This window comes from Anticarsia gemmatalis, chromosome 26 (genome assembly GCF_050436995.1).
Source record: "Anticarsia gemmatalis isolate Benzon Research Colony breed Stoneville strain chromosome 26, ilAntGemm2 primary, whole genome shotgun sequence".
NCBI classification, from domain to species: Eukaryota; Metazoa; Arthropoda; class Insecta; order Lepidoptera; family Erebidae; genus Anticarsia; species Anticarsia gemmatalis.
Window position 1 is genome coordinate 2,758,903 of NC_134770.1, and position 16,682 is coordinate 2,775,584.

The window sequence follows — 16,682 nt, forward strand, 5'->3', positions numbered from 1 at the left end:
AGAAGATGATACAATCATATTATACTCATTATTCCAGTCCTTTATTTACATTTATAATGCTAGTTATGCGTAGCTCTTCTCTCTCTGCATAGCGATTCTAATCGCTAATCATTTGAAATAAGGATAAATAATATAGTCACTTTGCTTGATACTACAAAAGTATCAAAGATTTAATACCTATACTTAATTGACAATGAGTCGGATTTCCCATCCCTATAGCTGAATCAAATGTTACTTGATTAGCATCTTAATTGTGATTGGTCTATAAACAATTTGACATCAAAATTAGCCAATCACAATTAGAATCATTTATCAGAACAACAATCAAAGATGTTTCGTTTCAATAAACCAATGAAATTTAACAAATTGTTATGTCTTTTTTGTACCTATAGTCAAAATAACACTCAATATATTAATCAGTCTTTACGTTGCTATAGATATTCGATGTTAAATGTTTAGTAATCGTTATTTTGATTAAATTAAACTATCTTTAGAAATACGACACATTTCATTTATCAACTAAAGTAATTCACCGATAATAATAAATGGCATTATTTTGAAATACCTGTCAACTTGACAGAATTAGTAAAGTTGCCAAGCCCAGTTTATTTGTTTGAAAAAATGGATATTTAATACATTGTTTCCCGTTGCTGTACAAAATTACGAATATATCAAAATTTAAAACACCAAAAGTGAATCCACAAGTTTTCTTTTTATTTTAAATAACATTATTTTTGTTAACGCAACCGTTTAAAACAAGACAATAATCTTGTATGCACGGTTTATCATTAACAATATACCTAATTGTTCTACAAAGACTGGCAGAGGCAAACACTGACGGAAACTTACAGGTAATCTGAATGAACACGCTGGTAACACTGCATTGTGCAAACTTGTGAAGTCAAGAGACCGAAACTATTTTTCGTGTTTCATTTTGTTGAAATTATTGTCTTCGGCATTCGAAAAAAAAGTGAAAATGTCCACGAATATCACAGAAATTGGATCGCAGAAAGTGCGCAATATAGCAAACGGAGAGGTAAATATTACTTGTAACGTAATTTATTTATTTTTACGGAAAAGTAAAAGTCGGCTTTCTCATTGTTTGTAAGTCATTTTGTGAAGAAAACTTTTTGTTTGTGAAGATAATGTCCGTGGGAGAGGATTCTGTATGGTATTACTTTCATGTAAACTTAGAATACGAGCCACAAAGTGTGTAATAGTTTCGTAACTGTGGAATCAGTGATGTGCGACGATTCTGCGGCGAATATATTGATACAATTACGAGATAATTGATGCAATCATGGAAAAACCGTACGCATAGAACATAAATAGGTAGACATGAACTAGATGCATTCATGTTCATACTGACTCATTCATTAATTCATTTGCTATGTTTCCACTCATTCTTTTTTTAAATTTATTTTTTTGTGATGATTTTTTTTATCTAGGTTCTCGTGCTTTTTTATGTGATAACTTAATGTTCGTCTCTACTTGAGACTACAGCCTTTAAAACTTGAATTAAATGTTTGAGCAACCAACCAAAGCATAGAACTCATGATCTCATTTAAAAATTGTAAATTAAATATTATAAAATGTTATGAAAGTAATATTTAGCGGTACAATTTTATTATTCTTAGGGACTCTAAAATCAAAGCTATTAATTATATCAAAACAATTACTAAAGGAGATCTGCAGATTTCGTACAGCTAAAAGTTTGTGTTGTTTCGTAACAGAATTTGTACCACTTATTAAGGGGACTAAGTCACTTATTCTTATTTGGGAGTATTATTTTTAGAAGTCCGGATTAATTAGAAAGTATTTGTTTATTTAAATAATAATTTTTGGTCCATGGCTTATATTTGTTGACAACTAAAGAAAAAGAAAATCTCATGAGACGTCACTTTTCGTCTGACGTCTACGCATCCGCCAATTTGCTGTTGTTTTGAATTGTGGTTTTGACAGCATCTGAGCAATTTAGCGAACTATTGGGGCTTCTAAAAATGGACATAACTTTTACCTCCCAACTTTTAAAAATATAAGAATTTTAAAATAAGCTTGTCTATCATATTAGCTACCAATTAAAACAAAACGTAAACCTAAACATGACATTTTATAAGCTGTACGAATTCTTCATATAAACCTGCCGTTCGCCTTTATATATTTCTAAATTTTCTTATAAGATTCCTGTTTCACCCCTTAAATAAAATGACAACTATATCACAGATTCGGTCAGTCCCAATTGTTAAGCTTACTAAGCCAGGGATGACATATTCAACTTAAATTATATCAGTCAAAAGCTATGTAAAAGTCATAAGAAATAAGTTTATTTCTGTCAGCGACTTAGTCTGCATGGATAGATTACCTAGGGAAAAGTATCTTAAATATTAATCCAGTTTATAAACTAACAATCTACAGACTCATCAAATTATCATCACATCAAAATAGATTCAGTAGTTTTTGTGTAAAAGAATGACAAAGATGCATATATCAGTTTTCACAAGCTTTCGCAATTAGAATATTAGTATGACTATCATACCTAAAGTATGTTTAAGTTTATATGCAAATGTTATTATGTTGTTGCTCCGGTAACAAAGGAAAGTCCTTATCAGTACTAAGAGTCACCAGGTTATCAAACTGTCTGCCTTATCACAAACTGCAAGAAAAAATGACTTTCATTGTTTGAATAATATGTTGCACATTTCTTAGATATTACTGTAATAAAATAGCACTAAAATATAACCCTTTTATTCTTGAACACACTATAAACCAATTTTAGTTAAGGAACTACTTTAATGTTTTTCTTGTTTCGCTAAGTAGTGAAAGAAACAAAACTCTTTATAAGATTTTCATAACTACATATATTTTTGTGAATAAGAGGGTATGTCTTTGTGTTACTAAGTATAGATATGACTCATATACCAGTACATTTGTAACTGTGATGCAGTTGGTAGTGTATGTGGCCACTGCACTTAGGTCTATAGTTCTAAATCCAGGATAAAAAAAAAGATGTTTTCTGTTACAAATTCTTCAATGGTTGCCTGGCTTTGAGAAATTGGGAATGTAGATCTCTGTGCCTTGGATAGCATGTAAAGCCATCAGTCCTGTCCTGTGTTTGATGTCTCACTGGTCATGTTGGTTATCAGTTCCACTGCTGTGAGAGTAAGGGAATAAAGAAGGCACCTGTGTATTATACACACACTTGGACACTACAAAGTATTGCACAGTTGGCTGGTTTCAATGAATCTGGCAATCAATGGACATGATTGATATACTTTTTTGGTGTGCTTAATTACAGTTTACCACACTTTGTTATTGTTTTATCAGTGATTGGATTACTGCAACCTATTGCATTGTTTTCAGCAATTTGTATGTCTTGCAAAATCTCCTTTGATGTAAATTTAAATGAATTAGATACAATTTCAGAAAGAGCAAGCACTGACTTTCTTGCTGTTTCTTCAAACAAACAACTAGCTTTACTGAAACTGTCAAAAAATTCTGTGTCTATTTCAAATACTTTGTACGAAGGTTAGGAGTTATAGAATAATTTGAATTGAATGTGAGTCTTTCCAAAAAAACATTAAACATTGAATATGAAGTTGAACTATAAAATAAACAGGGTCTTCTCATAATAGCTGGTGATATTTTGTAAAGTGACTGCCCATTCACCATTATGCAAATAAATTACCTTTTATTCTAAAATAAACACTGAGCAGGTTTTTAAACATGCCAACTTTCACATTGCATTATTTAATAGATTTCTATTCTAAGGGACTCCAAAGATCAAGCAGTTATTTAGTATGCATTAATAAAAAACTAGTTTATAAACAAAACTATGTTTTGCTTATTTTACCCAGTTTTGAATATAAAATTCATATCTAGTTATTGTAAAACTAGTTTTTAATTAGACTTGACATTGTGTATTGAGTATAAAACATCTCTACAGTTCAAACCTGTATTTTTAATGAATGAGCATTTGAAAAAAATATCTATTTAAACTCTTAACTTGTCGATCTGGGTGTGTCTATACTGTTAAATATATTTTTTCTTTATATTAAGTATATATTAAAACTCTGTGACACGATCAGCAGTCACTCACTGCTGCACTCACTCAGTGAGTGACTGCTGATCACGAGGTTTCGGGTTCGATTTCTGGGTAGGCCAATGTGTTACTGGTCTTTTCTAGTTACATTTTTATTAATACATCAATACATCTATACTAAATGCGGGTTAGCCGCAGCTTGGTGACGTATCCGGTATATAGCAATAGGCTCGCTTCTTATTGTTACATGGGACCAATACTATTGGGTCGGGGAAAAAGTCTTTTCGCATTATAGTATGTATGAACTTGTAATAAAATCTTTTCTCTACACCAAAAAGCTCCCGAAAGAAATCTAATGAACCGTGTACTCATTTTCGATTCTTGAAGCCAAAGAGATTTTATTACAAGTTCATAGAAACTATAATGCATAAAGACTTTTTCCCCGATCTAATATTAATGGCGAAAGATGGGTGTATTTTATACACCGCAGGCTATAATAGAGGTGACATTATGTATGTATATTGCTTGTATGTAACAGGTTGCCGAACTCAAAACTTTCTGGGAGAACCAGAATGTTGCCATCATATTCTTTCGCCGCTGGGGGTGTATGCTCTGCAGACTTTGGGCTAAAGAGGTAATACACACTGATGATTTTATAATTTTAATGTTGTATTGTAAATTATTTTGAGATTGAAACTCGGTTCTACAGTTTGGTCCACACTCTACACTCCTTTTCCGAACTACTAGTAGATTTAGGTAATTGTAAGTACTTACTATTAAGATTAATGTAAATGTATAATGTATAATATATTATAAACTTTAAAGAAAAGGCATCTTAAACCGACATAGAAATCAGACTGCTTGAATAGAGCATATCTGTGCTTTAGAGGCCAGGTGAAAAGACGGTCCTGGTTGTTATCATTCAAGTATGTATAAAGGCCTTTGAATGGCTAGAAAAACCTTTGACATTCGGTTGACCACTAACCATAAAAAATATAAAAATATTCAATTCCAACCTGTTTTTGCAGTTACCAAGTAAATTTTAACTGATTAACATAAAAACCGTCTGTCTTATTATGATAATATCACATGGAAATTGCTAGACCGTTTGTAGTAATATCTCAAAGATACGATAGAGTAATAATAAGAGAATTCCATTCAGATAATGTTGTGATATGACATCGATATAAATATTTTATCACCATAATATACAATATTCGATGATAAACTACATTTTTTATGTAATATTCGATTACCTACTGACGTAGTTTTTTAATTTGGTTATTAAACCTTTGTAAGACATGAATTGAAATGTTTAAACTGGGATAAGAACCTATTATGCGGTTTAAATAACTGTCGTATTTCTATTTTACTACTAATATTCTTAGTGCGAAAGGTTGTTATTACAGATGAATGTATTTTACGATTTCACTCAAAATCTGATATGTCTACCAGATGAAATAAATACACAGGTAATTCAAATGCTAGATTTGCATGTAGGATATTTAAAATACAGAAAGTAATTCCATGCGGTCGAAATTTCTCGCAGAGACTGAGTAATAGCAAAATGAACGATAATAGAATTCGGACTAGCATTTTCTTATCTTTTTCCTACATTCATATGTTCAATTAACTGCACGTTTGGCGCAGTGGTTTAAGCGGTCACCTCGCCGCAACAACCGTAGCGCCACGTGTGGTGGGTTCGAATTCCACCCACGACAAATCTTTGTGTGATGAGCACGAGTATTTGTTCTGAGCCTGGATGTTAGTGTATAAGTAGGTATGTATTTAGAAGTATATAAGTATGTTTATCAGTTTTTTGATTACCATAGTACAAGTTCTGTTTAGTTTTAATGTATTATATTTTAATTTCATTAAAAAAAAGAAAGAAATTGTAGGTATTTATATCAGGATTACTTCTTAATGCGTATGACCACATTAGTTATTTAAGTACATGAGATAAAGCTCATATCAGTGTAATCATGATGTTTTCGGGTGAAATGGCAGATACGCAATAAAACCGACACTGTTGGTGACTGGGCCATTTTACTGGGTTATCTAGTGCACACATACTGGGTTGGATTCCCACGTGAAGATTAGTGATAATTTATTAATAAAATTGATTCTGCTGTTGAGCTGTTGTCACTTAAAATCCAAAGTAAAGTTTACTGGAACCTGTCATGCTAATTGATTTCGTTTAGTTAAAAATACATAATTATAATAGAAAGACAGTTATTCTGTCCTTTATAATACTAGTTGGGAAATCCTTTTCAAACCTCATTTGCTCATGGGACGAATAAAAGCAAAGATACCGAAGAAAATAAAGATAATAATGATTTAGGGCTCAAAAGGTTTACTAAGATTTCCTAAGGTATAACAACGATCAATGTACGGGCACGTATACGCCCGTGCACGTTCGTTTTAGGCTTACTTTCTTCCTACGTCTATATCGTCGATCTAGACCACCCGACCACTGGTCCGCGGAAGTCAAAATATGGTTCGCGAATGATTTAATATACTTACATAGTGGTCCCTGCTAACAAGAATAGTATAAAAGTGGTCCCGGACTAAGAAAAGGATGGGTACCCCTGAATCTAGCGTGTGAACAGCGACGCTTACGTTCGTTGCAGATTTTTATTTGTTGTATAGGTATTATTTATATTTACTACGACGGCTTGGCTTTCAGTTGGGTGAAATAGCTCCAGTGTTGAACAAGCACAATATAAAGCTGGTCGGTATCGGTGTGGAGGAGGCTGGATCCAAGGAGTTCATCAATGGAAAGTTCTTTGATGGAGGTCAGTCTTTTTTTAGATTAGTTTTGCCCTTGATTATATAACTATGATAAGTTTGGTCACAAAGATGTTGTCAGTAACCATATTTACCCAGGTTAAAAAAGGTAAAAAGTTATGTACTTCAGATTTCCGAGATGTTTGGTAACTTATGATTTCCGTACTTTTTACTAATATTTCTTACTGCTATGGTGGATGGATGCTCATTGCTCTACCTTAACCAAATCAATGGATCTTTTTAAATATTGGCACATAGTTTATAACACAGATTTTTCTAACCTAGAGAATATTTTAGCAGAAGAATAAAGAAAGCTTAGTTGTCTTTAAAAGAAAGAAAACTATAACCAAATACACTTCTAAAGAAAAACACATGTTATTAAATTTCAGATCTGTACTACGTGGACAATATATCTACATATCAGCTCCTCGGCTTCAAGCGGTTCAACGTGGTGAGCATCATCACCTCGCTGTTCTGGAAACAGTCCAGGGATGCCATCTTCAAAGGGCGCGGCATGGGTAAGACTTGCCTTTAACTTTAAACACTGCCCCACTGCTGGGCACGAGTTTCCTTCGGAAATCAGAGAAGGGTTAGACCACTTCATTGGCTAAAATATGTTTAACCCTTTGACCGCCACGGTCGGCTATACTCGACAGCTTGGCTCGGCTATACACAATCAGAACTTGCTAACGACGCTATATTTTTGTTGACATTTGCCGATGAAAGCGTTGTGCACATTATTCCTATCAAACCTTGAATTTCTGGTTATAATTGTTCAACTATTTCTAGGTGTGAATTCGTTTCAACTTTCTTTTAAATTAAAATGAGTGGGGAGGGTTGTGTTTCACTTTGTTTTGTATGATTTAGATTTTATATACTTTGTTTTTAAGGCCCGCTTTCACGAAGGACCAGTTTACCTCACTAGCTTACTTTGGTAGCAAACATTGCCGGAAACCGTGGGTTCCTGAGTTCGATCCTCGGTCATAATGAGTAATATTATCAGGGTCACTGTTTTTTTTAAGCGCCTAAGTTAAAACAAAACCTCAGGTCTAGATTCAGACGTGGTCGGCGATGGGATGCAAAATGGCGGCTGTTTACTAGTTCTTAAAGGAGGCAGGATAAAATACCACTACGTAGCGGAGGGACCCGCTGACAGATTGCCCAACACGGACATTTTAGAGGTTATCCCCTAAATACAATGTAGGATAATACTTGGGAAACGTTATTGTTGGCCAACAAAATGTTGCTCGACATGCATTCCATTAATAACATTATATTCAACATTTCATAAAGTGTATTGTATTGTATAACTGAAAAGCCCGTTAACACATTGAATAATGAATTCTGGCAATCTGTTGAACGACAAGTTGGACAACGTGTTGGGTGACTGAGTCTGGAAACGACAAGGTCTGGTTATTTGTTTAAAATCAAAATTGGCGAAAGTGTTGGACAGTTGAAAAATGAGTTGGTTTAGTGAACAGTTTTGTTAGACAACAAGTTGTATGATGAAGTTGGACGACACAGTTGACCAACATGTAAGACAACAAAATGGCCAACATGTTTAGCAATAATGTTGGGCAACAAAATATTTCTCAAGTTTAACCTAGTCTTAACCCGTTGATTAGAATAGTAGATAGTAGTTATTGTATTTTGTAGCGTAGTATTTTGTGTGTATAATTAGGTCTAGGGGGTGACTTGAAGGGTGACTGGGTGCAGACCGGCGGTGCTCTGCTCGTTGAGAAGGGAGGAAACTTGCTCCGACATTTTGTTCAGACCGGCCCCGGCGATCATTTGTCTAATCAGGATATTTTGAAGGTTTGTTTGAGCTAGAATAAGTATGATTTTGTACTTAAAGTAGTTGTTTTTTCTATTTACTTCATTTAATTTACAAAGTACAATAAAATACTTTTTTAAGACTTAAATCTTATAGTTTAAAAATATTAATTTTCGCAAGTGTTGTGTACAAATTGGCTTTCATTCGAGCATTTTTTTAATTTTGGCATAAAGTTCAGTGTGGTTTTTTATTTATAAATTGACATTCATGCATCAAATCACTCTGATTACTAATTTTGAGAGGCAATTCGTGGTTGGTTTAGTATCCTTATAACTCTAGATCCCAACACGATCCCCTTACAATAATTATTTGAAATAATTGTATGTGTATTATTCCAGCACTTCGGCTTGGAGAACGAATACAAGCCTGAAACAATGGCAAATAAGAAGCCGGAGGAGAGAGGTGAATGCGCCGTGCCTGCTGTACGTATACTTATTTATTACTTTACTACTATATAATATACCCTGTTTTTGTGGGGATACTTATGACTGCTAGTGGGTTCAAATCCCCGGTGGAAGCAAAATGTTGTTCCAGATTTTTTTGTGATTGTTTGGAATGGAAGTTTGAGTCACATCAGTATTTGAAAAAAAAAGGTCTTTGCAAGATTGTTCCATATTGGCACTTATTATTATAATAGATGCTTGATTACGTTTCATAGTATTTATAATCATTGAAAATATATCAATTACTTCTTGGTCAACAGTCTTATACTTTGATATTTATAACATTAGTATATATTTGTTAGTAATTCATGTTTTTCATCTGCCATCGTAGTTAGCTCACTAATAAAACGTTACAATGATTGAATTCTTCAGACAGAGGCGTAACTGCAAGGCGTGGCTGCGCAGCTTGCAGGAGTACTCGCTCGCGCCGATACACACGATATGGACGGAGAGGCGATGTAGGCACACGTGGGTGTGACCTCCAATCCTTTGATTCGTTAGACTGTTTAGACTATAGTGACGTCATTGTTTCGTATTGAGAATTGGAATTAAGTTTTGTGTCTGTACTAATAATATGAAGGTGAAGAGTTTGTTTGTCTGAACGTACTTTTCTCTGCAACTGCTCTATCTAATTGAAAGAATATTGTTGTGTTGAAAAGTTTAAATAGTAAGAAAGGGTTTGTTTCAAAATGCTTATTTAGCAGTCGAAACAATGTGACAAATATTTGTATTAATACAGTGTTATTGGTTTGAAGCCAAGATCGTCATGAAACGAAATAAAAGGAAATTGTGAGGAAATAAAAATACAAGAGAACGGAGCTACGCGGGTAATCTGCAAAAAAAAAATATTTAAAAAAGGGATTATTTTTGTTTCGGGGTTACAATACCAAAATTAATAGACGTCACTATTTTCTTAACAAATAGGTAGTTTATGAGACTGATCAAAATATAAATTATGTTAAAAATTAAAATATTTTTATAGAATTAATATTTTAAATTGTTGACCTTAAGTCATCAAAAATATATATCTTCTATTAGGCTTTAGAAGTGGACTTAAAAAAACTGCAAAATTGTGCCTTGTACGCCATCTATGAGCGAGAAAGGTAAATATAATATATGCAAAAATAACGAAAATTATAGTTTTATGTAACATACTTCGGTCTCAAACTTAGTCAAAAAAATATTAAAATTATAATTTTGTATTAAAAAAAGGTTTGCAAATTGACCAAATATACCTAAGAATTAGATCTTGGACAGACGTATCAGTAGTCAGAAGTTAGAAAGTCTGACAACCAGTCTTACCGAGGGGTATCGTGTTATATCCCAGGTAACTGGGTTGTGGAGGTCAGATAGGCAGTAGCTCCATGTAAAACACTGGTATTCAGCTGCGTCAGGTGAGACTGGAAGCCGACTCCAACATAGTTGGAAGAAAGGCTAGGCTAATATATGTTTCTAACGATATCAACGGATTGGAAGCTTGGACAGTGAAAGATTATTTTTACAATTGTTGTATTTTTATAAGTATCTTAATTTTCGATTTATATTTATACAATTATTGAGGTGGAAGGTTTAATATAAGGTTTCTGACATGACAATTTGCATTTTAATCTATAAATGTATGTTTGTTTTATAAAAAGTGAATAACTTATATGTAATAAAAAATATAATAGGATTTAGCAAAAAAAGACATAAAGCGTAAATTACATAGCGCGGGCGCGGGCTCAGGCGTACGAACCATTCAACTATCTGTTTCTGAATATAGCAACAAGCCACTTTTTAGTAGATAACAAATGAAAACAATATATGTAGGCGAGGATTGCAATAGCTCGATTCTCTACAACTATCGACTACCCACAGCCGGCTAGTTAACGAAAAATTTTGCACGAAAATCTGATCAGCGCCTCTAGCGGGCTTCGCACTTTCCTACGCCTCTTGTAATTATTTCTTAGCTTTTGATAAATGGCTTTATGTTATATTCAGACGCAGAAAGTTATAATAAAATGGTCTATAATATATTTACAACTGTAATATTTCCATGTATAATAGAATACGGGAATTAACGCGAACACGCATTTTACCTTAAAATGACCACGGCGAGTGCAACCTGCGCCAAAACGTTAGGCATTTTAAGGTAAAATGCGTGTTCGCGTTAATTCCCGTATTCTATTATACATTAAACATGCAACGCGAGAGTTTAAAAGTTATGTAATAGTTCCGTTCTTATACGCTCGCAACCGCGTTATGTGATAGGCTTAATTTTCAAATAATATTGTTTTGTAGACTCTCGACTGCTATTATATCATCGTAATACCATTTATTATTATAATCCGATCATATCAAATTCTTTGATTCTATGATCCTTTGGGTGACTTATTATAAAAGTGAAATGTTAAAAGGAATTTTGTTTAAAATTATAGTCACATCTTCCAAAGATTGTTAATTTGGCAGTTAAATTTTATATTTAAGTATATTGTTGGTTTTATAATGACGCTAATTACAATGTTATAGAATATTTTAAACCGTATATGTTATCTCATACGTAACATCCTCGCTAATATTTTGGCGACAGCGGTTTACTACATTAAAACTCGCCAACTAGAAGAATATGATAGTGACTATATACACTAGTCCCAAAAATTAAGGGATATAAAAAAAGAATCCAAATTTTTGGGTGATTTTCAACAAGCTGTAACTCCGAGGAAAATGGTCGTACAGAAAAAATAAAAACAACAAATTGTAGCTCCAAGTGTCTAGTTTTTAGATATGACCATGAATTTTTTTTGTCATCGCCAGGTCTGGAGAAATCCTACGGAAACTACCAAAAAAAATTTTTCCCAATTTTTTCCCTCCTAAAAAAAGGTCCACGGGCTTCAAAAATTTTTTTTTAATTATTTCGTTCTAAAGTTCTTTTAGAAAATTTAATCCTCTTTAATTTGCCGTATTCAAAAAGCCTGTACGACGATTTGCCACGGAGTTATCGTCAATCAAAGCAAAAAAGTTATTTTTGACTTTGATATTCAATAACTCCGGAAATAATGATTGTATAGGAAATCAAAGGAGGGTTTTGAAAACTGCACAATATTCTCTATAAGAAAATGTAAACATCTTTTAAGAAAAAAATTTTTTGTTGTATTGAAAACTCTGACTGAAAAAAAGACAAAAATTCGCAAAATTAAGGATATTTGGATAACTTGGTATAACTTTGGATAAAATGGATGAACGAAGGATATCGTCGGTAATTTTTCAACCTCAAAGTGTCCCCTAAAATCCCTCAAAAATTCAAAGCGCTGCGATTTTTTTTCATTGTGCCCCGAAGCTTCAAATTCCTTGTTGTTGCAAAAACACCATTGTGAGCAATTTTGTGATTTTCATTCATTTTTTTAATGAAAATTTTTTTTTCTCTCTAAAATCTATATTTTTTCGATTAAAAAGCAAATCGCGTGCCTATGCTCACTCCACGACATCGTCGAGCCCGATTGGCTTATGCGCATGACCATCACGAGTGGGGTCGTAGACAGTGGACCAGTGTCTTATGGACTGACGAATCTCGATTTTGACTTCATGGCAGCGATAGACGATCTCTCGTTTTGCGATTTGCTTTTTAATCGAAAAAATAAAGATTTTAGAGAGAAAAAATATGTTTTATTAAAAAAATGAATAAAAATCACAAAATTGCTCACAATGGTGATTTTTGCAACAACAAAGAATTTGAAGCTTCGGGGCACAATGAAAAAAAAATCGCAGCGCTTTGAATTTTTGAGGGATTTTAGGGGACACTTTGAGGTTGAAAAATTACCGACGATATCCTTCGTTCATCCATTTTATCCAAAGTTATACCAAGTTATCCAAAAATCCTTAACCCATTTAGCCCAGCCGTGCCCAAACGAGGACGCCCTTACAAATACCCTCAACTTTTTTATATATTCGATTTTACTTATTTCTACTGTCGATATTTAAAGGTTAAGAAGATTTTCGTTTCTTAGTACACTGAAAAGTGAATGAAAATAGTTTATAGTGTTTTTTCTTGGTACTTTTTGGAGTGTTTTTATGCGTCAGAGATTACCTAAAGTAAGTATTTTTTATTATTTTGTTTTTCTTCTAAGACTTGTTTCTTTTTTGCATAAAATATTTAAATATAGTATGTACTGTTGAGATAAATTAAAACATAATAAATAATTTAGTAATTTTACCAGAGAGAGGGATTTTATAACAGTGTCCCTAATTGGGGCCAGTGGGCATATACGAGATAGATATTTCGTGTTTTTGTTATAAGGTATTTTTTGGATAAATGATGGCTAAACGAACATTCTGCGGTGGCAACGAGTACCACGGGCTTCAAGAAGCACTCCATGCTGTGATGATTGAGGAAGATGATGATGCAGTGCTAGAATTAGTTGCCATACCTCCAGAACCTAGTGTTCTTACTGACGAAGAAGAAGGTGATGAGGACAATATCGTCAGTAACGACATTCCACGTGACATTCCTGGTAGAGTTGAAGTATTCACAGTTCTAGATGAAGAATGGAACAGCAGTGATGACGAAACTCTTGTGGAAACCAAAAGACAAACTCAACTCTAATCCCAGGGACCATGTCGTGTTCTTTGATATTTTTTTCACCAGTTTTGATTTGCTTAGAGATTTGCAAAAATCTGGGTTCCGTGCAACGGGTACTGTACGTGAAGGTAGAACTAAAAAATGTCCATTGGTTGCTGAAAAGGAGATGAAGAAGAAAGACCGTGCTGAATTTGACTACCGTTTCGACAAAGTCAATCAAGTCATTTTTGTTCGTTGGCTGGATAATAGTGTCTGCACAATGGGGTCAAATTATGACAATGTTTTTCCTTTGGGAAAAGTAAAACGTTGGAGCACTTTGGAGAAGAAAAAAGTGGATGTTGATATCTCGCATGTTTTTCATATAACAAGGGAATGGGCGGTGTAGATCAAGCAGATCAGTCAATTTCATTGTACCGCACTGCTATACGGGGAAAAAAATGGTGGTGGGTGCTATTTACCTACATGTTGGACCTCACAGTTGCAAATGCATGGCGCCTTCACCTTCTAACAAATGATACCAAGCTAGACCAGCTTCAGTTTCGACGCTGTATTGCCCGTCATTATTTTAGACATTCAGGAGGTCAAACTTTGCGACTACCAGCCTCTGTGGTGCCAAGCTTGCAGCATGACAGAATAGGTCACTTTCCACAAAAACTTTCTAGACAACTGCGATGCACCGTATGTCATAAGAAAGCACGCTGGCAATGCAAAAAGTGCATAATAACTTTATGTGTAGAAAGAGAATGTTTCGAAAATTTCCACTCCATATGAGCCCACCGTCCCCATTTAAGGACGGTGTTTTTTTTCTAAAAACCAATTTCTTTTTTTCTAGTTTCTTTGTGTTTTCTTTATAATTATATTACCCTTAACAAATTACAAAAGAAGTTTCGTAATTTGCACTGGCAGATTTCATTTGGGGCCAAATGGGTTAATTTTGCGAATTTTTGTCTTTTTTTCAGTCAGAGTTTTCAATTAAAAAAAAAATTTTTTCTTAAAAGATGTTTACATTTTCTTATAGAGAATATTGTGCAGTTTTCAAAACCCTCCTTTGATTTCCTATACAGTCATTATTTCCAGAGTTATTGAATATCAAAGTCAAAAATAACTTTTTTGCTTTGATTGACGATAACTCCGTGGCAAATCGTCGTACAGGCTTTTTGAATACGGCAAATTAAAGAGGATTAAATTTTCTAAAAGAACTTTAGAACGAAAGAATCAAAAAAAAATTTTTGAAGCCCGTGGACCTTTTTTTAGGAGGGAAAAAATTTGGAAATACTTTTTTTTGGTAGTTTTCGTAGGATTTCTCCAGACCTGGCGATGACAAAAAAAATTCATGGTCATATCTACAAACTAGACACTTGGAGCTACAATTTGTTGTTTTTATTTTTTCTGTACGACCATTTTCCTCGGAGTTACAGCTTGTTGAAAATCACCCAAAAATTTGGATTCTTTTTTTATATCCCTTAATTTTTGGGACTAGTTTAATATACATATAGGAAATTCTACTCCACCTGTCTCATGTCTTGGTGTGACGGGTAACCGGCCAGTGATAGATTAGGCGAAAGACCGACGGTTTTATATACGCACGTACGCGTATACGTACGTGTACGTAAGAAACGGACGTATTCGAGAATGAATGAAAGGTGTCATTATAAAATCAATAATACATAACATATTGTTATTGAATTGGCTTATAGAAAGACTGTGAATGATAAAGACTTGTGTGAAAATTGTTAAAATAAGTATATAAATATATTGTTTTATAACTTTCTTTTGGTACTTAGTGAAAAGTCCAGTGAATTCTAAAGTCTATCCATATATTAACCTGTTTTGCTATCTTCTAGATAAGTATCTGTTAGCGTATCAAGTAGTACAGTGGTTATAGGCATGACGCTGCTGCACACCGCGCAGGTGTGGGTTCGATTCCCACATAAAACACGGTGGTTTGCTAATAATTGTTTCATGTTTATTTGTACTTTGTATACGTTTCATTTAACCACAGGAAAAGCTATCTGATACTTATCTAAAAGCTGGCGAATAAATATCTTCCAAAATTTTAAATAAATACTTGTCTATAATATGTCTCGATTTTATCAGATTGTTATGTTATAAAGCTCAAAGGTTTTAGAAATAAATTGTTTACCTATGGATTGTTGTTTTATTATGCGTGTATAGTGACGTCATGATGCAATATCTTGTTGCATAATATTGCATTACGACTGAATTCAGAAAATAACATGTCTTCTTTAATTTGTCCAAGTTTTCAATTTTATTAGGTACATTATTTCTTTTTACTGTTTGTTCAACTATGTATTTACTATTTTCACTAGTTTCGGGACGCACATAGTAGTGTTTAATATTTGACTACCTATTCAATTTAATTAATTTTGTAAACATTTTTTTAAATAGTTTCTTGTCACAAGGAGAAGCAGTGTCAGTTTTGGATCAAAGCGATAATCGAATATTTAATGTGTTTTTTTAAAAGAATTCCATCTTCAGCTGTTTTATTGGTACAAGAAAAATGGTAGCTTTTATGGTTTTATAAGTAAGTTCCTCGCACACATGCCTATCCCGTCTGTACTGATGATACTTGAAATAAGGTAAGATAATTAAGTTCTATACCTAGTCAGTATATTGAAAAATGTTCGAGATTCAGACTCCCCGCGACAGTTTACTGACGTCAATCATACGCTGTTGACGACTGGGGGTCTAATAAACGTCAACCTTATCGAACATTTACGTAATTATTATTATAGCACTTCTTTTAGTACTTACTAGAGTTCCAGCGCGGCTTGGCTTGCATCTAAAAAGTATCCTTTCGTAGGTATATATTGTTAAACTATCTCCATGCTATATTTAACAGAAAGGAGACAGTAATTTAGTCGTGTACCTAAGTCAGAGGTAAGTAAACAGATACACTTTCGAATGAATAATACAATTATGGATTATTTTAATCAGGTTTTAAGCGAATATTTTCTCTACTACTATAAGTAATACTATGTACTTCATTGTAAATCTACATGA

The 16,682-nt window shown here is 33.5% G+C and overlaps 1 protein-coding gene across 1 annotated transcript; it reads left to right on the forward strand.

Annotated features, from left to right (window-relative positions):
• The first annotated feature begins 860 nt into the window (after window positions 1–860).
• On the forward strand, window positions 861–15,806 carry LOC142984086 (prostamide/prostaglandin F synthase-like). The gene is made up of 7 exons (XM_076131404.1): window positions 861–1,036; window positions 4,578–4,673; window positions 6,726–6,834; window positions 7,216–7,344; window positions 8,508–8,641; window positions 8,999–9,082; window positions 9,476–15,806. The coding sequence occupies exons 1-7, from the start codon at window positions 977–979 to the stop codon at window positions 9,485–9,487; spliced, it is 624 nt and encodes a 207-aa protein (XP_075987519.1). The 5' UTR covers window positions 861–976; the 3' UTR covers window positions 9,488–15,806.
• The last annotated feature ends 876 nt before the right edge of the window (window positions 15,807–16,682 follow it).

Coding starts and splice junctions, on each gene's coding strand:
- LOC142984086 (XM_076131404.1), top strand. CDS start 977: ATGTCCACGAATATCACAGAAATTGGATCGCAGAAAGTGCGCAATATA. Junction 7,345..8,507: donor CTTCAAAGGGCGCGGCATGG/GTAAGACTTGCC, acceptor GTGTATAATTAG/GTCTAGGGGGTGACTTGAAG. Junction 8,642..8,998: donor CTAATCAGGATATTTTGAAG/GTTTGTTTGAGC, acceptor GTATTATTCCAG/CACTTCGGCTTGGAGAACGA.